This window comes from Aythya fuligula, chromosome 7, assembly GCF_009819795.1.
Source record: "Aythya fuligula isolate bAytFul2 chromosome 7, bAytFul2.pri, whole genome shotgun sequence".
Lineage (NCBI taxonomy): Eukaryota > Metazoa > Chordata > Aves > Anseriformes > Anatidae > Aythya > Aythya fuligula.
The window spans coordinates 19,898,838-19,926,243 of record NC_045565.1 but is presented as its reverse complement, the minus strand read 5'-3'; the positions used below and the strand labels follow the sequence as shown (position 1 = coordinate 19,926,243).

Genomic DNA, 27,406 nt, shown 5'->3' with positions numbered 1-27,406 from the left:
TCAGATCTTGTCCATCTTCTGACTGTTAGCACGTTCCAAACGTTTTTGTACTAACCTTATTATTTAAAGTATAGGTCATCTAGGTTCTTGGAGCAGATATTAAATAAACTCTTGTAAGAGCAAATATTTTTTGTACGATTCTTCCTTCTAACTCTAGACAGATCTTTTAATCTAGCTCTAGACAGACCCAGGGAATCCCTTGCAGAATCAGAACTTGATTTCAAATGGGAGTTTCTGCTAGAGGGTTGCTGGAGAAAACACAATTTTCCACGGGACTCCAAAACCTCTCTGCTATTCCAGGATGTTATGAGGGTCAGCACTCAGGTAAAGGACTTGTGTTTTCTGTTTAATGGCTTAGTCGAAACATGAGCTATATAAGGATGAAAACAAAAATCGCTGAACCAATGTGTTTGTCTCTACCACATATAATGTAAATTCACTGAAGCAGTGAATAGATTTAAGTAGCTGAAAGTCTTAAAAAGCTGTTAAAAAAAAAACTATAATTCTCAGAGAGCAATTACTGCTAACAAATGACAAAGGAAGCATTACTTATTTCGACTTCATTTCTGTTATTTGAAGTTTGTTTTATTGTTGGTTTTAGCGAGATGATGCTTTTACAGATTCAGGGGTAACTCCATCTTGACAGAGCAACAAAATAACTCCAAAACAGGCTAAAGCAATAAATATCAAACCATTCAATCTAAAATGTATAAATATAAAAGTCATTTCTGAAAATGTAGGAAAAACAGGAAGCCATTTTTCTCTTTTGACCACTTATTTAGCAACTTGTTATTGTCCATCTGTATCACCTCAGATCCAGCACAATTATCTTTATGTCTTTTCCAACCACGTGGGTACATGGCTGCAGAAGAAATCAATGCATTACTCACAAATAAGTTTCAGTAAAATTGCGTATTTTAGACAATAGTTTCTTTTTAATTTTCTGAGCCTGCTTAATGTGCTATATATTCAACTTGGACTATACCTATCACTGTGCCTGTTTACAGGCAAACCTTACCTTCGCAGGTGTAGACTGCTGAATAAAAGCAAGGACTACAACATGGAAACAGAAAATTTCTACAGAGGATATAGTTTAGTGCTTGGCTTCTGAAGCAGATTATAGTTCAGTGCTATGCTTTACATATCACAGCATGGGATATCTGAAAGGGAGAGAGAAGGAGCTGCGTGTTGCATTAGATCAGGTGCATGGAGGGCAACAGCAAGGGAAGCATAAACTCTGTTCTCTTTCTGCAGTAGCTTCAGCTATCTGCCCACTTTTTTTTTTTTTTTTTTTAAGCATTTAGGACTAGCTTGTGTCTTTAGCCACAGCCTTTCTCTAAGTAACAGCATGTGTTGAATCTGTGGATAAGAGCTTTTTTTAAGAAACCTGACAGATGCATGTTAGATTTCTTCTAGTCAGGTTTCAGGAAGCTTCCTATATTAACACCCCTGATATTTTTCCTCCAGGAAAAATGTCTGTGATCTTACTGTTCTTACTGGCAGATAAATATGTTTTGGGGATTGTACTTGCAAGGATATTTGTTTGATATGTGATACCAGCAATGCATCTACTGTTTATAAATGTGCTAAAGTGGCCAGTAACTTAATTTGTAAACTAAGTCAGTAAAGGACTACCCAAAAGAGCTTATCTGGAACAAAAGCATAAATATTTTTTCTGACTTGGACTACCTTCTCAATACCCCTAGGGTCAATGATGTAAGAACAAAGCAAAACACATAAACTCTCCTTGAGTAGTACTGATATTCTGGAAGTTCTAAAAAAATACTTCTTTTTGGTAAAGTCATCTTTTAGTATTACTTGCTCTTAATCATTTTACTTTGAGTTAGAGGTATGACTAGTTGTCTATTTTAACAGAGTCTCATTTAAAAAAAAAAAAATCTTAATTATTCAAAGATAAATATGGTTTTCTTCCAGATAGCAGTGGCATTTCTGATAATTCTGAATGACTATACAGTTCAGTCATTCATATAGTATATCATGCTATTACAACATTAAAAGATGTGGTAGTTACTGAGAAAAGCTTATTGAGAAGCTGCAAGAAAATGGGAAATGAAGGAAATGGATTTAATCTACTCATAATTGCACTTTTTAGCAGCTGGGATGTTCTGGTGGGACAACACAATTGTTTTTTGTTTAAAAACTGAAGCACTCAGGAACAACTCCTACTTGAATCTGTGGCTTTTGCTTCTTCTGAAAACAACTGATAGCAACTGCTTCTGGCTGTCCACTATCTCAATAGCAGTGTGTAACAAAAGTCATGTCAGGGCTGCTACCAACTGCTTGAACAGATTCCTGATGTCTGCCTTTGTCAGAGAAGTATGCATAAGGAGTTATTAAGATGGGGGAAAGTATAAGGAAACCTAATCTGAAGCAGCTACAATTTCTGCTTGCATTAGAACCACGGGAAAGAATTTGAATAGTCAAAAACATACCAGATTATATAGATTATATACTTACATTAAATAACCTAGGATCCTTTGTATGTGGATGGAATCCCTTCTTTTTACAGGCAGAAACTTCAAGCATGCCAGCATTAGTAAGTCTGAAGATGCCAGTGCTGGAAAGCAAAAGGTGGAACTACTGTTATTTATTGTCCCCATAATACAACTGCACATATTCACATACTTAGCTAAACAGAAGGACAATGTGAGGGTACTCAATAACCTCTGATATACTGGAGCTAAGGTTGGGTTGAACCTTATAGGAGTCACCTTGCAGCGAAGGGAGACGCGGTGAGGAAATGGGGGGAGAAGACAAAATACTTGGTGCTATTCCTATTAGGCAGTTTAGCCCACTAAGGCAGGAGGTAAATTCATATAGGAACAGCCACATAGCATCCATGTCTGCTCTGGATTGCATTTCACTCACTGAACTCTAGAGGGGCAACACAAAAAGAACAGCCTTGAAGCCCTGTAAGTAGCTACTGGGAGTATACATCCTCCCCAATCACTCTTCTAGGTAGCTTTAGGTAATCAAGTAATACAAAGCACTACAAAAAGAACACTGCTGAATATATATGATCTAACACTCTACTTTGAGTACAGAATAAGTAGTTTAAAAACAAACAAACAAAAACAAACCACACATCTATAAAAAAAAAAACAAAAAAACAACACTGCCTCTACAGATCGACTCAAAGGCCTGGCTTTGGAGGGATATTGAATCTATATTCAGGTAAGAAGTCTCCATGAAATCAACATTATTTTGTCAGATGAAAAAGATTTGGAAACTGAGAAAACAAAAGCATGAAGCATTTATTGCATTATTTATTTACATACGCTTGGGATCTTGCTTAGACCAACGAAAGCAGCATACTGGTAAGTAAGGACCTCTTTTGACACATGTAGATGATGCTTTGGCACAGAGTACTGCTGTGCATATCACAGATGCATAAAGAATCCTACCTCAAAGCGTGCCAATATGCTGTAACTGTTTCTCAACAAAATGCTCCATAGATACTCATCTACAGCACAGTCACAGCTGGCCACAAAATCTGACCAGAGTCTAGTCCTGTTAGCAACATTTTTGCTGCATTTAGGGTGCAGTAGAAGCAGCTTGACACTTCCAGTTCCAAAAAAGAGATACACCAAAATCTAAGAAATATCTAGTGAGGATGTATCAAAGTGTAGCCCAATATGTAGTACTGAATTATAAAGTATTATATATTATACATCATATCATTTAATATATAAATATGTATAATAAACATTATATATAGTATAAACATATATGCTTATATATAAAATATATATAATTATTATTATATAATATTATATATATAATATTATATAATATATATATATAATGTATATAACACTTATAAAGCATTACTGCTGATTGCTATCTATTTGATTTACCATGGCCACACCTAAACCTATGCTTATTTTCACAAAAAAGTAATCACCTAAAAACTGCAGGACAAGATCTGATCAATTAATGTTACAGACAGCAGTAGCAGACGAGCAAAAGCTATGAAAGCAGTTTACAAGGCCAGAGATTTCTGAAGGTATGCAAACGCTGCTGCTCAAAGTCACAAAGCCTAATGTTCATGCACTTATCACTCAAGCTTTATTTACAGCTCTGCTACCTGAATGGCCCATATGGGAAGTTGGCCAACTATAATAGGAGTCATCTATGTGGGCAGAAGACCAGAAAGGCAGGCTGAAGACAGGTACAAACTAAACAACGGAGTTAGCCACAGAGACTTGCAATGTCAAGCACACCAAAGAATCATCACATAGTTGTCAAAGTTGGAAGGAACCTCTGATAATTTGGTCAAAACTCCCTGCTCAAGTAGAATCACCTTGAGCAAGTTGCCAAGGACCTTATTCCACTCAATTTTATCTCCAAGGATGGAGACTTAACAATGTTTCTGTATAGCCTATTACATTGTAAATCTTCACATCATTTGTTATACAGTTCCAGGTTTTTCCACATACTTACTGCTTGCATTTTATGAAATACGAAAATAGGACCTTAATAGGGAAAGTGTCCTTTATCTTTCTACTCCCAAAACTGCAATTTTCATATCATCCTACAAATTTCTAGTCACAGAAATGTCTTACCCTTCCATTTCCTTCATCAGACAGAATGACAAGAGCTCTGTGGTAAGCCACAGGCAATGAAGTCTACAGTAAAACAGCTCCTGTTATTACTACTTGGTTAAGTAGAGTATAAAAATAAATCAAAGTTTAAAACCTGGAGCTACAAACGGGGGAGGAGAGAGAAGCCAGAAACAATACTGTGCATACAGACTGACTGGAATGCAAGTCTAAACAGACTAAAGAAAAACTCATGATATGCCCATTCCTGTCCTTCACCCCAGTTGACATGTGCTGTTTGCATTTGATCACATTTTAAGATAAGGAGTGGGGGAATATATCTCCATATTACTTACAAAAATCAGAACTCACTCGTTATGTTTTGGTGAACAAACAATCGCAATGGCCTCTGGTAACATTAGCTGGTAAGAACAATGCGTATGAAGATCAACGCTGGATAAGAATGCAGTTTGTGTTGGATGTGTCTACAAAAAGGAAGGGAAAACTCAACATCATGAAATACTCCTTATAAGTCAAGCTCAACATGCATTCGAGAAGAAACAATAATTTTTAACTCATAAATGCATCAGTACTTTCCCCAGATTGGTTTCTTAATTTACGATTAACCCAGATTCTACATTGCTAGAGTAGCTTTTCATTATGAAGTTCATGGGAACACATTCATGCCCAGATGTACAAGCAGTTTTCTCATCATGGTGGGGAAAAAAAGTAGAATGAAGAAGCACAGGACAAAAGGGAAATTACTTGATTGTTCAAAATCTCTAAGAGTGAAATCACACTCCACGTAATTAATACAGAATTTAAGCAACACAGTACCCCCAAAACTTTGAAAGGATTTTGAATACAATGGAAAAGAAATAGCATTAGAATGTAACAAAATACCCACAAACAGACATAAACAAAAGTTGCAATGGCAAAAGCAGGCTCTATTGTGTAAACAGGATGCCTCAACTTCATAGATTAAGAGATTCTCATTATCTGCGGAGAACATTAAAGTTCATTTACATCACTATGATTAGAATTAGGTGAGCAAATTCATTTGTATTATGCCAGTTATTTCTTTATTTTTTTTTTTTTACAGAGTTGTTTACATATAGTATGCAGAGCTGATGCAGAAAGCCAGAATCTGTGAGATATACATACATGGATCCAGCCCAAAGTGAGGAGATCATACTGATCCTGAATACCAAATAATTCTTCCACATTCTCCATGTCACAGTAGTCTGGTCCTGCAGATTGCTTTGGCACTATTACATGGGTAATAGTAAATTCATTGTGTGTCTGTAAAAAAAAAAGTTGAGATAACTTAGAGTGAAACAATTGAACTACTGAATAAACGCTGAATGAGAATCTGAAGCAGGTCTGCCTTTCAGCTAAACCAAAGTGGTGTATCTGCAGTGACTGCCACATCACTACCTGACCTAGTACACCTGAAAAGTACGCTGACCTAGTACACCTGAAAACATGCCCTAGCATGTTATCATGGAAACATACAGGGTATTATGAATAACAGCATAAGATTGTTGTATTGAAATGGTCACAGAAACCACTGTGAAAAAGATGTCATTTAAAAAAAATAAAAACATTGGAATGAAAAGAGGTTTGAGAATTATTATTTTCTGTGCACCTTGGAACATCACTACTCTTGCTATTCTTTCTCTTTACGTGATTTAAATACAACTGGACATCATCTTCAAAATTCTTTGTATGTCAGCATTAGTCATGACATCTTTCCCTGCTCTGAAAGGACACTGCTATCTAGGTCAAGGGAAAAATAAAACAGGAAAAAAAAAAATAAAAAAAATGAAAATCAGATGTTCTACAGGTTGATAGGGGTGGTGGTTTCTTTTCTGTTCTGTTGCTGTTATGAATTTGATGACCCCAGTAGATTCTAACAGTCTTTATATTCCATTGTCCTGTAACTAAACCTCACTTAGCTTAGATGAATGCTAAGAAAGTACTTGAAAAAGCCTGTATTGTACAGCATACTGAAAAAAATTAAAATTTATGACAACAGCAGGGTTCTTTGATCAAGTATTCCCCCAATAAGGGGAGCTGCAGGCCACACTGGTGAAGTGACCACTCAGGTTATAATATGATGTTAGTTACATTAAAGACTAATTGTTTAAATCTTCTTTTGCTCTGAAGTCAGCATATTACAGGAAAATATTACACTACCAAAAATGTCTTCCCCATATGAATTTGAAGATTGAACTGTACCAGTTTTCCACAGAGAATTCCACATGTCTCTATTCCTCTTAATGTATTTGCCTCTGCTAGCAGCAGAAATTTGTGACAGAGATCCCTGGGTAAAATTACACCTCTGAGTGCTTCAGCCAATTGAGCTAACAAACAAACAAAACCAAAAAGAGAGAGACAGAGAGAGAGAGAGAAATAAAAAGGCATATGTAGCTTACACAGTGAAGTTCCTTAAAATAAGGCAATATACACAGTTACAGGAAATTATTAAAGATTAAGGAATTATCACATCACACATTTCTAATGAGACTACATCTACAGTGCAAGCACATCATGCCAAAGTGAGGTATAACCTAGCTAGCATGCATCTGAGGTGACAGTGAGTTGATCCCATTTAATAGGCCAGGGTTTTTCAAAAAGCCTCTCTGACTGAGACCCCTGCAGGTTCTGCTTCTGTTCCCTTGAAGCCCTTGACAATATTCAGACTTCGTTCCATAGGAAAACTGAGGTTCCATCTCCATTTACTGGCACTCAGATGGAAAATGTGAATTTTTTTTCTCTTAAAACAAGGAAAATATATAGAACTGTTGTGTGTACATTAACCTATTCATGCTTATTTTGCTACAGACACACTCAAAGGGAATAAATCATAGAATCATTTAGGTTGGAAAAGACCTTTAAGATCATCAAGTCCAACCATCATCATATGCATATACAATGTGTGGACTGCTATAAGCAGACAAAGAGTACAAAATCTGTGCACTTACTCTGAACAGAACTTAAAGCAGCTGCTGGCTTTAGGGCCCGGTTTACTGGAGGTGAATGTCCAGTTGAGCCACTCTTCTCATTTTTTTCAAGCAATGTGGTAGATAAGGAACTGTTCTCAGGTACAGAAATACAAGATAGCATACTTCCATCTATCTGTTCAGACATAACCATGCTGTCTTTAATTTTCTGATCCCGAGCTAGTTCTTGCTTCTTAAGTTGATCCTCAAAGAATTGAAACTGTTCTGATTCAAGCTGCTGTTGCCGCATGTGTGCGATTCTTTTCTTCTCTGCCTCTATTAGCCTCTGCTGTTCTAGTTTCTTCAGAAATTCAGTTTTACATTTGTTCTGAAACATGCAAAACAGTTACATTCTCAGAATTTTATATATATACATATAAACTACAAAAATGAGAGGAAAGAAGCAATACAATTGTTCAACAAAACCATCAAACCCTGTCATTAACATTTAAAAGCCTTTTGAAACCTGTTGGCTGAAGTGCCAAATACAGCTCTGGCCCCCAGAGCAGCAAGATATGGAATGGAACACCACAAGCAAGGAAGCTTCCAACACAAAGCTTGCAGCATGCCTACCTATGATGCTCTGTGTTTTATTTCAGTAGTGAGAGCACATGCCTTATTAAGCCACTGCAATATAGGCAGTGAAGGAGTTTTCAGAACAGTGGTGGTAAAGAGATGAGAAGTCCTTACAACTTGCAGTGCAGCAAGAGATCCACATGCACATTGCTTTTCTGGGTAGATTTCATAATCCATGTTATTACCTGATTTGTTGCTTGTTGTTGCTGTTTGGATATGTCAATTTTCTCCTGCTTCTTTCTTTCCTTAGCCTTCCCTGGATTGCTCCTTGTACTGACAGGGGCTTATCTCAACTCTCTGTGCATGCCCTCCCCACTTTCAGACACATTTAATGCCATCTCTGCCACCTGTCTGGGCTCTGCCCCCAGTCCCCGGGCCAACTTCTCTTCCAGATAGGGAAGCTTCAGGTTTCAACAGTTTTTCCTACCCCCATTACAGGGAGAGCACCAAGCATCTTTAAAAGCAAATAAGAAAACTGGAACAAAGTCATTTCTTATCATCCCAAATATAATGCGAAAGTAAGCCTCAAACAAATCAGTGACAGGATTTTTTTTTTTTTTTTTTTTTGGTGTGGTGGTTTCCTTTTTTTTTTCCCCCTCTCCATAATTCCCTAGGTCCATTTCATGGGAAGGAAAGAAAAGATATTTTTCCCCAGACACTCTTTTCCAAGACAAGTTTTTAAAACTGCAGATCCTGTCTTCATTGACTTCATTACAAATATGCAGGTATTTACTGTTACTTAAAGACTCAAATGGGATAAATTGAAATTAACAAATTCAGGGTCAACAAGTGTTTTCTATATACTTACAAAAATCTCTGAAAAATACCATCTATAAAATTGAACCAGAGTGTACTGAAGACCTATTCTGATTTTCTTTGACTATCAATATGTAAATAGTCATTCTAAACAGTCTGCTGGGTGACTATGGTCTTGCAGAACTGCTATTTTACTGCTTTATTTTTAAGAATTTTTATACAATAGAAAAATATTCATACAACAACGATTTCATAACCACATAAAACTTACTTTGTTTTGCATGTATTCTTGATACTCTAAGTTATATTTCTTTAAAAGATCTCTCTTCAGTTCATCTGTCCGTGGAAATGCAACCTCCTTCAGTTTCTTTAGGTGGGGTGGGATGGGGTAGGGTAGAAAGACAGGTAAGTTAACTTTTTACTTCATAAAAGGACCACCTGAAAACCACTCATCTGTAATATGGATTTAAAAATAAAAAAATAATAAAAAAATACTGCTCTTCTCCCAGGAAAGAAAATAAGAAATACACAATAAATCATCAGCTTATTAAGCTTAGTACATTGATTTCAAATAATGCCGTATTAGTTTCTATCAGTGAAAGGAGTTACCTATAACAAGACTACTTGCTATCTTAGGAAAAGATCATTTTTTCTAGTGATCTGTTATCTGTCTTGTTTAACAGGTGTGTGATAACCAACATTTTTGATGTAGATGTGTTTTATAAAAAAAACTAGGGCCAACTACTATTTCAGAAATATACTTGTGTTTCCAACAATGTACTGACTTATTCAGAGACCATTCTTGTTCTCCTTATAGAATGATAAATTAACTTTCAGTAATGATCAAGTGGTTAAACCAAAATAAAACATAAATGACTTGACAAAGTTATCAGAATTTCAAACTGCATTGGCTGCCTTGGACTACGTTTGCACTGGGAGAAAAGGACTGATAGGAAAGAATAGAAATAGAGGAAAGATTTCTTGAAGTTCAGGAAACAGTAACCCTACCTTAATAATAACTTGTTTCTCTGGTACTGCACATTGGTGATAGTCTCGGTGACTGGGCAGTTTTTCCACAAACAAGCTAGAAAATTAAACAGCATGTTTGTCTTAGTAACCAGAGGAATAACTACATTAGCTTTTACTTTGGCAGAGAAATCAGTTTCACAAGTTATAACTGTTAGACATCGAATTCCACATGACTCCAAGCAGGTTTCTATATGTTCATCTGTTTAAATTACCACTTAATCTCTTGTACGGACTTGTATGGACACAAAGGATAATGACAGGAGCTTATTTTCTACACCTGAATATATTGTGTTTCTCTTTAGTAGTGGGCTTGATTAAAACAGGATTAACTAGAACTCAGCACCTGAAAAAAAAACCACCATGGCCAGTGTTACTAAATCTTATTTCTGCTGTCTTAATCTGTCTCCTTAGCTGAAATGCTGAATCTTAAATAAAGCGCTGACTATCATTAAAGTAGTTATTTTTACCAGACTAAGCTGCACAGCTAACTGCAGTATTATTAACCCATCCAGACATCTAAATTATCACAGAATTGTCAATGCTTAGCTGCAGAAAAGTTTAGGATTCTCAGCTGCTAATAATTTTTTCTGCAATTTATGCAATGTTCACCTCCAGACCCTCTTTATAGAGATACATACATTTAAAACAAAGTCGAATAAGAAAGATTTGGCTTAGTTTTTCAGAGTATGATGAAAATTAGGGGAGGGAAGGAGGTTTCTTATTGTTAAAAAAAATAATTTAAGATATGCATACTTTTAGAAGTATCAAAACAAACTAACCAATCCTACAGCAAAGCTAGCTAGACAAAAAGTTTAAATCTGCTATCAATATATTTTTCCAAAAAAAATATGCTTAAACCGCTTGGGGATGAAAACTAAAAAGAAAGGCAAAAATCTTTTTTTTTTTTTTTTTTAAATAGCGCTGTGCAATATTATCATCTATGTCCCGATTTTTGTACAGCTTACAGTATAGTAAACTTCAGCCTTTGTAAATGAGGTTAATTCACACTTGCTAGTTAAGAGACAGATAAGAATATTACCCTAACAGTTGAGATGAAATTGTAAAAAAGATGGGTTAGAGTAAAGATCTCTAAAGAGCACAGCTATTCTGCAAGAAAACAGTAAACATTGTTCTCCTGATCTAAAGGGTTGCCCCATTATCACTGCAAATCTTCGTTTTAATTTACTCAGAACTGTAAGCTCTAATGACCACAAACTTTTTCTTACGTTATGAACTTGTTATAAAAAACAAAAGCATTCTCCAGGTTTCCCTCCTCCATATATACTGATGCCATTCGCTCCATCTCTACTCCAGATCTAAAGTAACGACGTGGAGTGATGTCTTCATTGATTGTGATATTGCTGCCAAGTTTGCTTAAGGCACGTACTCTCTCTTCTGGGGTTACAGAGATGTCTGTATGGTCAGGAATAGCTACTAGCTTTTTCTGAAAAAGAACAGAGATTAGCAAGGAGAGCCAGATACTACAATTCTCTTTCAGTAAATGATGTCATTCAAGAAACTCAAGGGAAATCTTCAGCTTCTCAAAATAGGTATCAGTTTCCTCACTACTAGCAACAGTTAAAATATTTTAATGTTTCTCAATTGCAATAAAAGTAAAAAATTATCTTATCCCTCTCCTCAAATCTTCTCCCTCTCAATGCATACATATAAAAGGAAAAAAAAACAACAGTAAACCTCAGCAGAAGTGATCAAAAACAACAGTGCGTCCTCTTCAGAATCCCCCAAATATGAAATTCGGTAAGGTTCTACCTTAAGTTACTAAAATAATCTGCATGACTAAGCCAACTACTGTTATATGTTATATTGGATATGACTTCTGGGTACAGGTCACCTAACAAAAAGCAGTATGTTTTCCTGGTTAATCAACAGTTAATTTTACAGTTTCAGAGGAAGCAGAGTCGAAGAACCTAAAAGTGATTCTACTGAAGAAGAAGCAGAGTTGCTTATTGTAATCATTACCTTCCTGTTAAGTGGTTAAATTAAGTGGCTACTGCAAGTTGTTTCGCCTTATGTTGTTGTAAAGGTTTACTTTTTCTATTCAAAACATTTACTTCAACTTCTTAGAACCGTGATCACTGAAACAAGCTAAATCACCATAAGCCAAACACATGGAAATAAAATTCCAATGAAACCAAGCAGAACATGTGAGGAACTTGCAGAATTTGAGAAAACAGCCTTCCAGCTGACAGCAGCACTGCTAAACAGGTCTTAAACTGTTGCTTATTTGAAAGAGGGTGCTAAGCCATTAAAGCATTTTTCGTAATACATACCAAGGAACTAATACTGAATGGTTGTTCCACGTTGTTCTCTGTCTGCAAACCAAGATCGCTCTTTTTCTCAGAAGTCTCCATCTTACTGTGAAGGACAGGATGACTGAAGTATCAATCAGTTCAATATTTGCAGCAGGCTGCCTCTGAGTCTATTAGTCCAAGGGAAACTTAACAGCAATATGCTGATTGTGGTTGGGTGCTGGAAGAAATAGGACAAGTCATTCAGATTAAAAATACATTCAAATGTCACATCAGTCTGCATGCCTGCACCCACTCATCACTTCAGTATCACAATACTTACATACTTAATAACAATCTAGAATTTAGGAGACATCTAGAATTTAAGGTAGGAATGCATGAGGCCTTGCAGGACACTTGTGCGCTAGTTGACCTAACATTATTACAGCGGATTCAAATGCAAATTATTTCTACAATTTTAACAGTAACTTGAAAAAAAACAACAAACAACAACGCAACCAAGAAGCACAAACACACAAGCAAGCCAACTTTCAAGCATTAAGTGAAAAAAACTTCAAAGGCTAAGCACAAAATCTGCTTCCTTGAGCATATGTTTTGACAAACATATTTATAAACAGCATCAATCTAGCACCTTTTTTCCTACTACGCCTATAATTATAAATAAAACTTAGCACATAAACTCATATCAGTAATATAACATACAGGAAATATTTCAAGCACTCTGTGCTCCACCTGTACAACTTGCTGACTTCAACACCACTCAAAACACAATGAAATATGACAAGTTGACTGATAGTAGTCGCTCCTTGCACAGCTCTGAACAAGTAAAGACAAATATTTAGACATGGCATGGTCATCATAAAAAAAGGGAAATTAATTATTTAAATTACACTGGAAATATGAAAATGAAGCTGCTAATGTGGCCTTTCACTTTTGAGCTCTCAATCCAAACAGATCTGATTCCAAATGTCAAAGACACTTCATATATTGCAATCCATATGCTTTATGCTTTCACAGAAGCATAAACAGAGGGTTCAGCGAAGATACTTTCTCGGCACATCCTTCTCTAAAAGCAATTCTGGGTTAGAGGAGAACAATCCTAACACATTTTAGCTGGCTCCTAAAGTATTGATTTCTGTATTTGGGTCTTCATTTTTCTCAAAACTAACAACATCTATCTATTAGGTCAGCCTTTACTTTTAATCTTTAGTGTTAATGTTATAACCAAATGTTAGAGGAGACATTACATTCACTTAAGCAAGATGCTTTCTTTAAAATAATCAGAATCATCCTGTTTCTTTGTAATGGTACACTTACTGAATCAACCTTACCCCGTTTTTATGTATGACCTAATCTCAAGTAATATATTCTTGTTTGACTTTACAACCCTGCTTTGCATTTTCAAGATTTTTATTCTCTTCATCTGGTATCTCACAGACCTGTGAATGCAATTTCAAGGCCAGCTTCTTTCAATTCAAGGCATTCAAAACACTTGCATGATTTGTGATACCCTTTTGGAAAGAAAAAAATAGAGCTTGGCTTATGCACTCAAAATATCAACATTAGCTGAGGTGGTAGCACTGATGGAAAAAGTTCTCTAAACAATTTCATTTTATAAAGATGGAGCTCTGGTGTAAACTGGATTAGCTTGGCAGGAAAGCCCTACTCATTGCCAATTCACAGGCTGCAGAAAGATCTCATGGGACCATGATAATGAAATATTTTTGCTTTAGTATATACCAAAGCTATGTTTATAGTGCCTTGTGGCTAGTTCCACTTGAGAGCCTTCTTAGTTGGAAAATGGTAGCCATGGTAGGCTGTGAAAGGAGAGGACTACAAGCCAGGTCAGCACAGAGCTCACATTAGTTTTCTGTCCCTGTAGCTCAGATGCTCAGAACAAATCTTCAGTAAGAGGCTGCATTCATATGTTCTGTGTGGCTTAGGAACATTAATAAAACAAACAAACAAGGAAAAGCACTCTCAGAACTAAAAAGCATGTATTTTAAAACCACTTATTCCCTTATCCATCATTTGCAGATTTAAAATATTTTTCTTAGTTCCCCTAATAGCAACTGGGAGATCCACAATGACTGACTGGAAGGCTGGCTTTGATCTAAGGTATGCATATAACTATGACATGCTGCAAAATGGTCTAGACGTTCAATTTATTCCAGAAAATACTGTTCAAAATTAAAGGGTGCAGAAATGTATTTTTATTCAATTCCTATTTCAATTACTTCTATTTCAATTAGCAGTTCTTATATAAGAAAACTGCTTTTCAAACACTGTCCTTATGGACTTTCTACAACATCCAGCATGGAAACAGTCAAAGGAGGGGATATGGGTTATATGCTTCTTTCAACTGTTAACACAGCTTGAAGACTTTTCAGCCTAGTGGGTAGACAAGTGGAAAAATCTTAGTGTAGCAAGTAGGGAACACAGAAACCACCATTTTTATTTTATTTTATTTTATTTTATTTTATTTTATTTTATTTTATTTTATTTTATTTTTTGCTAGCATTCTCAAATAAGTCCTTGCTAAAGAAGCTTGTGGTATCCCCCAGCCAAAATCTTTTGAACTGGCAGAAGAAGGCATCACAGAACCCCTTACTTGCAAACATTTCTCATTTAAATTTTTAACAAAAAGAATCATTAATAATAAGAAAAAAAAAAAAAAACTAACGATGGTTATTTTAAACAAGAGACATCTGGTAACAGCAGAAACTCACACTTCCTCAAAAGTGTGCCAGGGCTTTGAAAAGCTGAAGCAGCCCTGCAGAGAGCAAGGCACCGAGCACAGTCAGGTCACCGCGCGAGGGGTTAGCAAAAAAATTGCCTCAGATAAAAGAGGAAACGGACTTTTTAAACTTAGCTTCAGGAGCATGTTAACACCCAGACATTTTAAATGAAGAAGAAATACTAGGATGAATTTGTATCACGTTTACAAAAATGCAAAACAAGATTCAAATGCATTAGTTATTACAAGTGGCTGCATAGTTAAAAAAAAAAAAAAAAAAAAAGGAAAAAGAGTCCTAAAAAGATCATTTGCTGCTTTATGATCGCACTACTATATATTACCCTTAACATGCAGGCACACTGGCCAGAATTATAAATCATTAAAAGGCAGAAGATTAAGCTTTACTAAAACCACCCCCACAAACACATTTGTCAGTTCCCCGGTATGCCTCCACGCATAATGTTCCTCATGCTGCAGCTTTGCACTCTTGCCCTTGCCATATTTTTTTCTACCTCTGCTTTGTTGACGATAGTGACTTCAAGGCGAGTTATATCTAACCTAAATTCAAGTTAAGTAGACTCATTTTAATTAATTACTTCCTTTGAGTGATTTCTCACCTCAGGACGTACAGAAGGTGGTAGAAAGGTGGAGGTGGTGACAGACAGACTGCCCCTTTCAGAGGGCATGACTGGCAGGAGCTGGCTTTAAAAATGCCCGCTATGAACTTGTACAGAGTCTACCAAGAGCTGCCCAGTCCTGAGCAATGACTACTTATCTTGTGGAATAAACACATACTTTACTCTACAAGAGCAAAGACAAAGGCAAGTAGGAGACCTCTCCATGTAACTGAAACTAACTATATTCAGATATACAAAATAGTTATGCAAATACAGTAAACCACAATCCAGCCCCAAGCATGTGGGATAAGTAGCAACACCAGCATGGAGCTGTCAGAGTCTGTTAGAGTGTGAAGTGCTCTAAATTCTAAGAGTAAACATATTTTTCTGCTATCCGATTTCAGGCACTCCAGCTAATTTAGAGGGACATAGGTAACATCTGGTTAAGAAGAAATGTCTGTAGATTTAGCATGCTAAGTTTTCTCTAATGATGAACTTTCTGAAAATCATTATAAGAATATAAGAATGTAACATCCATTCAACAGTTAAGATATTTTTCCTAATTTAATCAGACACTCCTTACCAAATCCCATTTCCATCTCAAAAAGAAAACCACTTATTTTCCTATTCAGTCCACGTTATTATACTACAGATTAATTATTCTGAAAATCCAGCTTAATTAAATCAAAGGCCTTCAGCCACAGGAAACAGAGCAAAGCAAGAACTTTAAATGGCATTAAAATCATTCTTTCTGTTCAGGCTAACAAGCATGGTACCAAGTGAAAGGAGAATGAAAGACAGCAATTTTATCAGGAAGTATTGCATATTTAAGCAAATAGCACATCAAACTACATACAGTATTTCAAGATCATCAAAAGTCGAGAGTAAGCTAACGAGACAGAGGTGGTAATGAGAAGATGAACACACGCTCATGGGTTTTCTGAGAGGTACAACACCATAATTCACCACAAATTCTCCAACACCCTCACAGGATGCTGCACTGGCATGTTTGTAACTGTCAGTGTGGGTGGACGTGGACAAACAAGAGCCCCTTTGCCTGTGCACATCCTCAGCTGATTCTGGAAGCTACAGAAGCGTGCCCTGTGATAGCGAAAGGCGGTACGCAGGGCTATACAGCAGGGCCAATTAGCTCCGGTGCAGTACCAAGCTAACAAAGCCCCACAGCTTGTGCTTGCGATGCCTGTGTGGGACCAGCTCACAGTCTGGGCAGAAGGAGTGTGTACCACCTCTGCTCAGAGCTGGGCAGGCTCTGAAACGCCCCGGGAGCACAACCCGGCCACGTGCGACCTGCGAGCACAGCCAGGCCGCATGGCCAGGCTCTGACGAGTCCTGCTGGGGAAGGCACGGCCCGGTGGGGGGCTTGGGGTGACAGCAGCCCTGAGACCCTTGGGCTGCAGAAGCACCAGGATGGGTTTCCCCTCCTTGCTCCGGCCTTGAGGCTGCTTTTCTTTCTTCTGTCTTCACAAGAGTTTTTTAGATATTGAATGAGCTTTTTAGATTTATAAACAAGTAACGGCCTGTCTTAACAATGTATTAGTTTAATCATTAGTTTCCACTTTCCCCCCTTGTAACATACTTTTTCAATTTCAAGGGTCTTGCTTAGTCATAGCACGCTGATTTCACTACTCCAGCAGCTCTTGTCAATAGTTAGAATGCTGGTCTTACTAAAAAGCTGCATTAAACAGATCACTGGTAAAATTTTCCACAGCACTTTTTAATGCACTGGCTATGATTCTGTTAAAAAATAACAGTGACCTTATTCTTTGCCTATTTTAGTAGTAAATTATTTTAGAAATATCCATCCTTTGTTTGCTGTTTTGGTGGAATTAGAGCCCAGATGTGATGCCCATAGAAACCATTCACTTCAGTTCATTGTGATTAGGGTCTAGAAATATTTGCTAGTAAAAGATCTAAAACATGTCACAGTTCCACTTTTTATAAGCTACTCCTGAGAGCACTGCTCTACATTCTTTCTATGATAAAAAAAGAAAAAGGTTACTTTAATACTGCAATAAGAAGCTAAAACAGTAATAGTCTGTTTTACTACACTATCAGGTGTGATGACTATAGAATAAAGATGTCTCAAACCACAGAGGCCCGTCCTCACTAAAATAGTCAAATTAGCAAGTGCAAAAACACCTTTTAACTGCCAATAATAGAATTCAATTGTCTCAGCAAACCCAAAATAGAGCACATCCAGTCATTGCTACATGAAGATAAATGACTGTTTCATGCCAACAAGTCATGCAGATACCTATACTTGTGTGTTTTGAAGTGGATGTAAACTGTCTTTAGTGAAATACAGGCACCTATCTCATTCAAGCCCTTTTTGAAATGTCAAGCATATTGGTACAGAACATAATCATTTACACACACATGGGTTTGATGTAAAATATGCTAAAAACAGCTTAAACAGCAAACTGCCTTCTGTTGGTTCTCTCCAAAAAGAAACAGCATGTTTATCTGTCAGCATGTTTTTTGAAACAACAGTTCCCCATTACAACAAGTGATTCAGCTACTATAGTAAGTAGCCTCTTCTGGAAAAAAAAAAAAAAAAAAAAAAAGAAAAAGAAAAAAAACACAACAACAAAGCACTGAATGTCATGGCAAGATCATTCTCTTTTGCAGAGAAAAAAAAATCCCACAACTAACACAAAACAACAGAAGGGCCTTTCAGAGAGAAGCACCACAAGGAACCATTTGCTGACAACCCCACATCATTCAATGGAGAAGTTGCTCTTCATAGTAGGAGCTACCAGTCTTGGCACTAGAAAAGCCTGTCTCAGTAACGGTTCATAATTTAACACTGCCTCTTGGCCCTGTGGCTACATTTAAAGAGCATTGACAAGATCTCCTCCTAGGCTTCACTAGCACCTACAGGCACCTGCTGAGCTACACAATGCTTACTCCTGGTTGTGGGTCATGGTTATATCCTTGTTTTCTTCTCCTGTGAAGGACCAGTCCCACACACCTCCCCAGATGCTGCCTAAAGGTCTTTCTGGAGACTGTTGGTGGTGTACAAGCAGTATCATCTTTACCCCCTTTGGTACTGAGAGGGAGAAATCATGTGCAGAGATCTTCCATGCACTGATCTGCCAAACCCAAATGTTCCCTGTATGGTTACACCACTCATTGCTCAATCTTACATCACAAAATTGAGCTTTATTTTCATCTAAACAAGATGAATTACAAGAATGTGTTTTTCAACAGCTAAAAAAGTGAGAACAATTCTTTGAAGACTTTTAAAGTTGCTCAGCAAACATTTGGTTGACTGCAGTTTGTGAATGTAGCTACTTCCATACCATCGGCTGTTTTCTAAGGACAGTTTTCCCTTTGGAACAGATACAAACATTACTGCATTAAGAAACCACTTCAATAAAATTAGATTGCTATCAGGTCTGCTGAGAATCTGATAAACCACTACAACAAGCAAATAATGCCCAACATGACACATGAAAGAACTGTTTTCTCATCTACGCTTTCTGTTACTGGTAAGGAAGAAAATCATACAACACAAATGCATGTGCAAAGTCTCTTATCTTTACCCATGGGTAATAAAGTCCATCTCATTATTTCCCCTTCCACAAAAAGGAAGCACACATAAAGAAAACCTCACTTGCCGTCTCAAGCAGTAACTCAAAACTGACAGTTTATTCCACCACTCAGACCTCTTCCACTTTGCCATGATCTTAATTTAGGAACAGTTTCTTTCGGTTTCTCCCTAACATCTGGCACTTACCTATTCAGCTGGCAGGACACTGATCCAACCGACGGAGGTTAACTGCTGATGGTCAGTGACTGAGATGGGAGGGTTGTGCTGATGCATGTTTTAAACTTAGGGTATCAGTAAGTTGACTACGAAACTGAATTAATCACTTTGGGGAGAAGCACCACCACTACAAAGACTATGACTGCGGAACCCACAGACATTTCCCATCACTTCAGAGTACAAAGGGCTCTGACCCACATCTATTTTCTCATTCCTTTTTACACAGACTGTTTTGAAGTCAAGATCTGCTACGTCTGTGCTACTGTTACATAACCCTGTGCACTTGTGCTGTATGTGATAATGATGGCTCGCTACCTGATTTATTAATATGCTCTGTCTACACCAATTATTAGCTGCTTTTAAGGGAATGTCTGGAAAAACAGACCGGAGGTTCTGAACACCAAAACATGCACCTGTGAACCAGCGGCCTGTGAACTCAGATGGTTCTTTGTCTTGTGGTTTCTTCTGTCAAAACAAAACACAATTTCTCCCTCTCCCTTTTTGGTAGCACCATTCAATTTCAGCAGAAAAGCAATTTTGATGTAACTGATAAAGTATCACCAGAACAACTGGATTTACAGATCAGTAGCATTTTTAGGCAGTGACTGAAATATACTTATGCAACACAGGACAGCATCTCTCCAATAACCCGTTAAAAGGATATTTTAGGCATTGCATAGAGAAACAGTGCTCTATTCTTCCTTTAGGAAATCCACAACAGTCCCCCATAAAAGTTAGTGTACCTGGGCATATTAAGCCAGAAGAGGGAAGAAACAAAAGAAATGCCTATTATTATATGATTTGTTCTTTGATGGTTCAGCTGACATACTGAAGCAAGATACCTGCAACACATATCATCATGGATAAAACTAACTTCCATCATGAAGACAAGAAGCTGTGTTGCCAAGGGAAACAAATGAGAGGCTAAGATCAGCACAGAGGTCTGCAACACTTCAGAGATTTCCAAGAAAGAGAGAAAGCATGATTACTTGCAAATTCTCAGGTTTCACAGATTTCCTGCCTGTAGCCCTACTTCTCTCAGAGACAAAGCCTCAGGAAGGTTTAGAAGTCTTCCTGTTCTTCCTATAAAAGACAACAGTTTGACAGTATTTGCTACTTAATTCTGTAACAGTTTGACATTCCATAACCTCTAATTAGGACACTTGTTAATAGGGCAAGTAACCAGCTGCAACAATCAATTTCTGTTTCTACTGGATGACAAATTCCTATCCTGCCTTATTTGTTATGGCTCATAACATAGGTAACAAAAAAGGGAGAATTAAGTTTAGCAGATATTTTTGACACAAATTCACAGTTCACCTCATGTCTTTTAAATTATCTGTAAAGAATGATGCCTGTCTTGTGGCCTCAAATCTGGAAGAAAAGAAAAAAAAACAACACAAATTGGGGCATTACTTCAATGGATTCTGATTGTTTTGTGCACTAATGGTTAAGTGCTGGTAAAAAAACTGATAGTGCTATTACCTACAGGAAGGAGTGTAGTCAACTAACACAAGTAACCACCTAACCAGGCATAAGCATCATGCTGCAGAAACATACATAAATACTACAGAAACATACAAGATACTACAGTTTGTTGATTTCATAATGAAGTCTTTGACCTCCTGCTCTGACCTAGCTGGAGGATCTCTCATGCTATGAGTATATGGAAAAAAAAAAAAAAACAGGAATGTCTGACTTTATACGAAGAATTTGATGTGCTTTAGTCCTTTTTTTTTTCTACTTGTAAAAAAAAAAAAAAGTATCTTACAATACATATTTTCTCTTTTGTAAGTTTGCTAAGATTAACAATGATAAGCATGTGCTTTATAGGGGCACTGAATGTAACTCAAGCAGCCCTGTAAGCTGGTTTTACTTTGGCTCAATTATCCAGGGTCTCAAAGTTAATAGCACAGTGATGTGCAGTTAACTCATACACATGCAGCTCAACAGGCTGTTCATCCCAGTGATAGGCACAGCCTATCTCTGAGCCAAAATAATTTCCAAATTCATCGTTTGTCCCTTCAGGATGAGTCTGATGATCTTTACAGCCTATCCAAGCTCTGTTCCTTATCAATGGAAAGGGCTAGAAATCTCTGAAGGCCTTCTGACTGTGATTTGGAGACACTAAAGGATGGAGGCACTTTCTGCAATGATTATGTAGAGAGCCCACTGCCTCCCTAACACACTTCAACACATTGCATGCTGAACTGTCAGTCATATAGAACTACCAGTAGGAAGTGGTGGGCAAAGGGTCGTGTCTGAGCAGGTGCCTGACTCACGGCATCACACGAGGTATCATCATCCACATATGATTCAAAATGGTGGATCTTTATAAGAGGGATGCCTGTGCAGCAAGAGTACTAAGCCACTGTGACCCTTCAGGCACCAGATCATTCAGGATCTGTACTGTGTTGGCATGATCACTTGCTTTCAGGGACCGATACTTCTAGTTACAATGAAAACTTTGACCAGAAAATATGTTTTATGGCAAGGCAATCAAAACATTACATGTTTATTAAAATTTGGTAGACAAAGACTTTCATTACAGGTCAGCAACCTAAGTTTCAGCACACAAACTGGATGTGTAACCTTTGATATAGAAATAAAATATCAGGAGTCAGATAAGGCCAAGGAAAAAAAAAAAAAAAACAAAAACAAAACCTATGCATACAAGTTAGGCAAACAGAGACCAAACATTTCTTACTATACTGCATTTGCTCAGTGTCTTCATGTGTAAGTCACCTTGCAACTCCTGCAGCAGTTGAAGATTTCGTGACACCCCTCACCTTGTACTCTCCCCCAGCATGGTGATTAACTTCCAGGAAGTGACTTACGGCCTAATCTTGAACTTACTTAGACACATAAAGGAAACCATGAGAAATGCCTTCACAGTGTTCTCATTGATCAAGACACCGAACCCTGTTTTTAAACATAATACTGCAAAATAAAATTCCTGCAATTACAAGTGCTTAAAATATTACAGAAGAAACATAAACGTGAATTTTGCACCTGTACTATAGCACTTGCAAACAAAGCTTTCCACTCTGTTCCATGATCTAGGGATCTCTGGATTGGTCCGCAATGGCCTCTGATTCAGTTAATACCCTGAGCACACAGATATACAGTACACAAGACATAAATGCTTTTGGGGCTTCAGAAAATCCAGCTGTTACAGAGAAATATGCTATGTTGCCTCAGCAACATTCACAACAAACCTAGACTGCCTCCTCCTAGGGGTACTTCATGAAATTATGGATCTGTACCCCATTTTCTAGGACCTGCTGGTCCAAAGCAATTTATTAAAAACATGTGACTCCAGCTTGGACAGTCAGCCACTTCAGCCTACAATGAGGAGAAACCCAGTTGTGAAGACAGGAGTTCCTCCAAATTGCCCTGAGGAAAGAAGCCCCAGGAGCCACCAGCCACCCAAGACCACGTAACCCCACCACCGTTCTTTTTCAGCATGAAGCGTGCCCATGACCTCCCGGACACATAGGCAGAACCACATGCACATTAAACAAAAGAAATTCCCAACCAAAAGGACTTCCCCTAGAAGAGACTTTGCCTCGCCCTTCTGAAAAGGGAAAGTGCATCCACGCCTTGGAGACATCACGTTGTGCTGCTTGCTGTGCTATGGGGAGGCAACTTAGGTCCTGCGGAGATACCGTAGGTACAAAACGCAGCACACGAGCAGAAACACCTTACGAGAGGATTACAGACGGCCAAGCAACGCACCCCCCACCTTTTTTTTTTAAAAAAAAAAAAAACCTTTCACTTTATGTTCCGAGCTACACGGAATAGACGCCTACAAGCGGGGTGCCGGCACCCCATCCTTCCCTCCCACCTCACCTGCCTCCCTCCTCACCTCTCGGCTCCGCTGGGCGCCGCTCCGCAGGCTCGGGGGGTTCGCAGCAGCGGCAGCTCCCGCCCCACCGGGCCCGGGGCTGCCTGCGGGCACCGCTACCCCGGCCGCGGGCACCGACCGCGAGGGCGGCAGCTGCTTCCAGCGGGGCCGGGCGAGGCGAGGGGCTCCCCGCGGAGCGGAGCGGCTCGCAACGCCCTGCGCTGCCGCAGCCGCAGCCGGGTCACGGAGCGGGGCGAAGGGAGGAGCCAGCGCCGGCAGAGCCGCCGGGCCGCCTGCCTGCCCTGCGGCCGCGGGCGCCGCCGTGCCGCGGGGCCGCCGTTGCAGCCCAACGGCCGCCGGGGCTGAGGGGGGCGAGGGCAGGGGGCTGCGGCCACTCCCGCACCCCCGGCGGGGCTCGCCGGGCCTCGTCCCCTCCCCGCCTGCCGAGGGCCCGCCGCCATTTCGGTCGGGAGGCTGTGGGGGCCGAGCCCCGAGCCGGGCGGGAGCAGAGTTACCGAGGGGAGAGGCCGTGGTCAGCGTGCTGCTTGCAGAAGGGCTCCAAGGCTGCGGAGCTGAAGCTGGAACAAGGCGAACGTTTGGTGCAGCAAGGGAGCTGGCAGCGCCCAGTGGCACTGAGAGAGGCTTAAGCAGCGTGTCAAGGGACAGATTCTCTGCTCACCCTGCCAGCCTGCTCTGTCTTGCCTTGGTTGCTTGCATATTTCCAACTGGTGGTTCACAAAATGTGGAATCAGGTGTTATAAAATAAAGTCTTCAGTTTGCCCCATGGTGTGTGTTATATATGGAGTGGTAATTCGTGTCGACAAAATGGTTGATATTAGTAAAGAAGGGGGAGATGTGGTAATGTGGCCATAGGGGTCGGAAAGCCCTGTGGTTGATGATAACATTAGACTCTGAACGATGAGGCCATCAGGAATGTAAAAGAGTAGAGGGAGCAAAGAAGGGTGATTCAGGAGGCTCCATGCAGTCTCAGGGTTGCTTGTTCTCCAGCCATTAAGGCATGGAAGTTTCTGGGTGTTTGCTGTTGCTGTTATATGCAAAGTTGTTTGACCAATGAAAAATTGTTTTGAAAAGGACTGCTGTGGAGAGAAGGGTATAAGAGGGGAGCCTGCCCTCAAGATAAAAAAAAAAAGAAGGCAACACAATGAAGTTATGTCATCAATAAAGAAGTAGGAAGAAGGAATGAAAAGGAACAGGCTAGCAGGACAGAGACCAAGACGGAACAGGCACTTTGATTGCCTCATGAATATGGGTTCAGCCAAACTCAGCAAACCACTCAGAGAAGCTCGTACAGGAAGTCTTTGGAAATAGGCATGCTGGAGCTGGGAAGAAGCTTGAACTGAGAGAAGTGGACCCATACACACAACTGCCCCTCGCTGGTAAGCAGCTGCACATTATGGGGAATCATACGTTCTTAGAAACAAAGACTGTCCTGGTAACCTTACAGCTTATTCTCCTTATTAACAGTCAGACAGTTTATGATCCTGAAATATGGGACCAAATTGAGGTCAAGGTGTGGGACTCTGCTACTAAAAACGACAAGGTAGCAGCGGGACTGCTCGGCACCTGGCGAGCAGTCTCTGAGGCCTTAAAGAGCCATGTGGGACCACAGTCAGACACGTGTGGTTTGCCAGATCGTGAGGGAGCTGCGGGCTCCTTTACTGATCTGACTGCTACGCCATGGGCCCTTCCGCTGCTACAGCCATCGAAGGCTTTTGCTGTTACGCCCCCTGCTGACCTGGAGGTGCCTTTTGACCCAGGCCCTGTTGGCCTTGAAAAGGAGATGGATACGCTTTTCTTCGATTCGGGAAGAACAGGATACATAAGGCCCGAAGACTGAGTTGCTTGACAACTTAAAGCAAGACATATTGTTCAAAAGGAATGGAAAACGGAGACTTGTTTGTAATCAAGAAAAGGAATGGAAAATGGAGACTGTTAAGTCATGGAATTTAAAGGATTGTTTGTTACCTTTTCTGATTGTACATATGTATAGGCGTACTCGGTTTTAGTATGTAAAAGCAATGTTATGTTTGTGTGTGTGTGTTGGTGGAGCGTAGACTCCCCGCACAACCAGCGCTGTTTACTTGCCTTTTATGCCTTTTATAAATATTCCTTTTATAAATATTACTAAATTCAGATTGAGTTGAGACTTCATTTATAACAGTGTGGTTTCTTGGTGCTGGGGGGACTGTTGAGTTAAGCCCAGCCTGACGCAGAGGAGCATGGGCTCCTCGCAGTGCTGCAGGGGTGACAGTCTTGTGAGGGGAGGTATAAAGGGTGGGTTTTTTTCTTTGTCCAGACACTGTCCATTACAGGATTACACTCATGATCTATTCTAGTATGAAGATAATGACTGGTTGCAGGAAACTATATTGGCAAGCGTTCCGATCAAACTATTTGGAAATTGTTTTTGTCTTCCATGAGACAATTTGGCAACCCTTTGTAAACGTCATTTGGGTCAGAGGTGATGTTAGGTTGGAACATTAGTTCTCCATCATGACACTTAGGTTTTCAGTCTGCAAGACACTGCATGTTGCTTTCTTTTCTGAGCGGTGTTTCACTGACCTGAACGCTTCCCTCTGACCTCTTGCAGGGTGTGTCTGTCTGTGGCTGGTTCTTCCTGCAGAGCACTGAAAGCTCTCTGGAGATGCCAGTGTCCTTGAGTGCCCCTTGGTGGCTGCTCCCAAGCTGAGTGAGCTTGCTGTCAGCCTTGTATCCACACAGCCAGGTTTTGAAGAGCTGCCAGGTCCCCCTTCTTTCACCTCCCACACAGCACGGTCCCCAGTGCCTGCCCTTTGTTCTCTTCAGTCGGGCAGAGCTGTGTGCTCTGTCCATGGAGGGTCTGAGGCAGTTCCTGGTTTGCCCCGATCCTGCAGCAGGGAAAGGGCACCCCTGGTGAGGGTGGGATGAGTTTGGTGTTGGGATTCTGTGTTCTCTGGTCCTTTTATCGTATGTTTTGTGCAGATTCACGCTGCTAGGTTCTGGTGTGCAGCTTGTGTCAGTGTAGGTGGTGCTGCAGGAGGGTGCGAGTAGAGGCGAGGGGCTTTGCTGAGAGACCATTTAAAGAGGTGTTCACTTCTTTACCTGAGCTCAAATTGTTGGTCCTGCTCCCTGCCTTTCAGACCTGGAGCTCTTGTTTGTACTGTGTGTAAAGCCATGTCTCCTCTGCTACGCTGAGGAGCAGGGCTAGGCCTCTGCTGAGCTCTGGGGTGCTCAGGTCACAAGCAATATGGTGTAGGTGAGAGTAGCTGCTCTGAGCTGTGGACTGCAAACCTCTCCAGAAACTGTGATCCCAGTTCCTGGTACCACAGGTGCCAAACAGGTTGTGTCATCTCCTTTGCATATGTTTTGTATATTGCATGAGACAAACATGTTTTGCTTATATATTGGTGTCAGTCTCCCAGATTACGATCAACTTCACTGGCAGTGTCAGGAATGTTTCTTGGGATGGGTGCTCTAGTCCTTGGTGTGCAGGCTGCCTGGTATGTCTGCATATCCTTAATCCTCAGCTGCCAAGTGATGGATGTGAAGATGTTTGTGCTCTTTGTAGTCAGGGGGTGAACAAACTATTCACTGGTGTGTGGGCATGAAAGACAAGAGAGCATCTGTGTCTGTCCAACGGTTAAGTGATTTCTCTCTGGCATAGACTTTCCGAGGTTGGGTTTCCTGGGATTTGTGCCACTGAAGCCAGCTCCTGTATGTTTAGATGGCAGGGTAGTCTTATGGCAGAAGGTCTTGTGGCTCAGCCTTGATAAGGTGAGGAAATAAAAACAGACCAGCAACTTTATCAAGACAATAGATGATTTAATTTAAACGAAGATTGGCAATACTTCAACAGAGAAATGAATATATTCAATTTTTATGTTTTCATGTGATATCACCTCTGTCTCAAGTGGAACATGTAATATTGATATACAAGGGAGAGAAAATAAAAGCCTGGTTATAGCAAATTCATTCCTGTAACAGTTTTAAAAAAGCAAGCCACCCTCTGAAGCATGCCTTCTAATGTTTGTATATTCACTGGTCATCCCCATGTACCTCAGCTTCCTCAGAGAGACTCCAGTCACCAAAATACTGTAATGCCACAGAAAACAATGCAAGAAAATACAAACCCCAATACCAGTCCCTATGCCTATATTCTGCTGCTAAATAGAAAATGGAGGGGGTTTACTGCATGAATGAGCTCCCTGAATGAAGCT

The 27,406-nt window shown here is 39.7% G+C and overlaps 1 protein-coding gene across 2 annotated transcripts; it reads right to left on the bottom strand.

Moving 5' to 3' along the window:
- Positions 1–567: 567 nt before the first annotated feature.
- On the bottom strand, positions 568–23,375 carry STAMBPL1 (STAM binding protein like 1). 2 transcript variants are annotated; one of them, XM_032191591.1, is made up of 11 exons: positions 23,211–23,375; positions 12,220–12,418; positions 11,155–11,372; positions 9,908–9,983; positions 9,171–9,266; positions 7,550–7,895; positions 6,804–6,928; positions 5,727–5,864; positions 4,935–5,047; positions 2,479–2,578; positions 568–862 (listed from the first exon to the last, which is right to left on the bottom strand). In XM_032191591.1, exons 2-11 carry the CDS (start codon positions 12,298–12,300, stop codon positions 806–808), a joined length of 1,350 nt encoding a protein of 449 aa, XP_032047482.1. In that variant the 5' UTR covers positions 12,301–12,418; positions 23,211–23,375; the 3' UTR covers positions 568–805. The 2 variants fall into 2 exon arrangements, with proteins under 2 accessions (XP_032047482.1, XP_032047483.1); XM_032191592.1 differs by lacking the exon at positions 568–862 and having other exon boundaries at positions 2,529–2,578; positions 4,919–5,047.
- Positions 23,376–27,406: the final 4,031 nt, after the last annotated feature.

Coding starts and splice junctions, on each gene's coding strand:
- STAMBPL1 (XM_032191591.1), bottom strand. CDS start 12,300: ATGGAGACTTCTGAGAAAAAGAGCGATCTTGGTTTGCAGACAGAGAAC. Junction 5,865..6,803: donor GAATTCTCTGTGGAAAACTG/GTACAGTTCAAT, acceptor TTTTTTTTACAG/ACACACAATGAATTTACTAT. Junction 2,579..4,934: donor TGTTCACCAAAACATAACGA/GTGAGTTCTGAT, acceptor TTTGCTTTCCAG/CACTGGCATCTTCAGACTTA.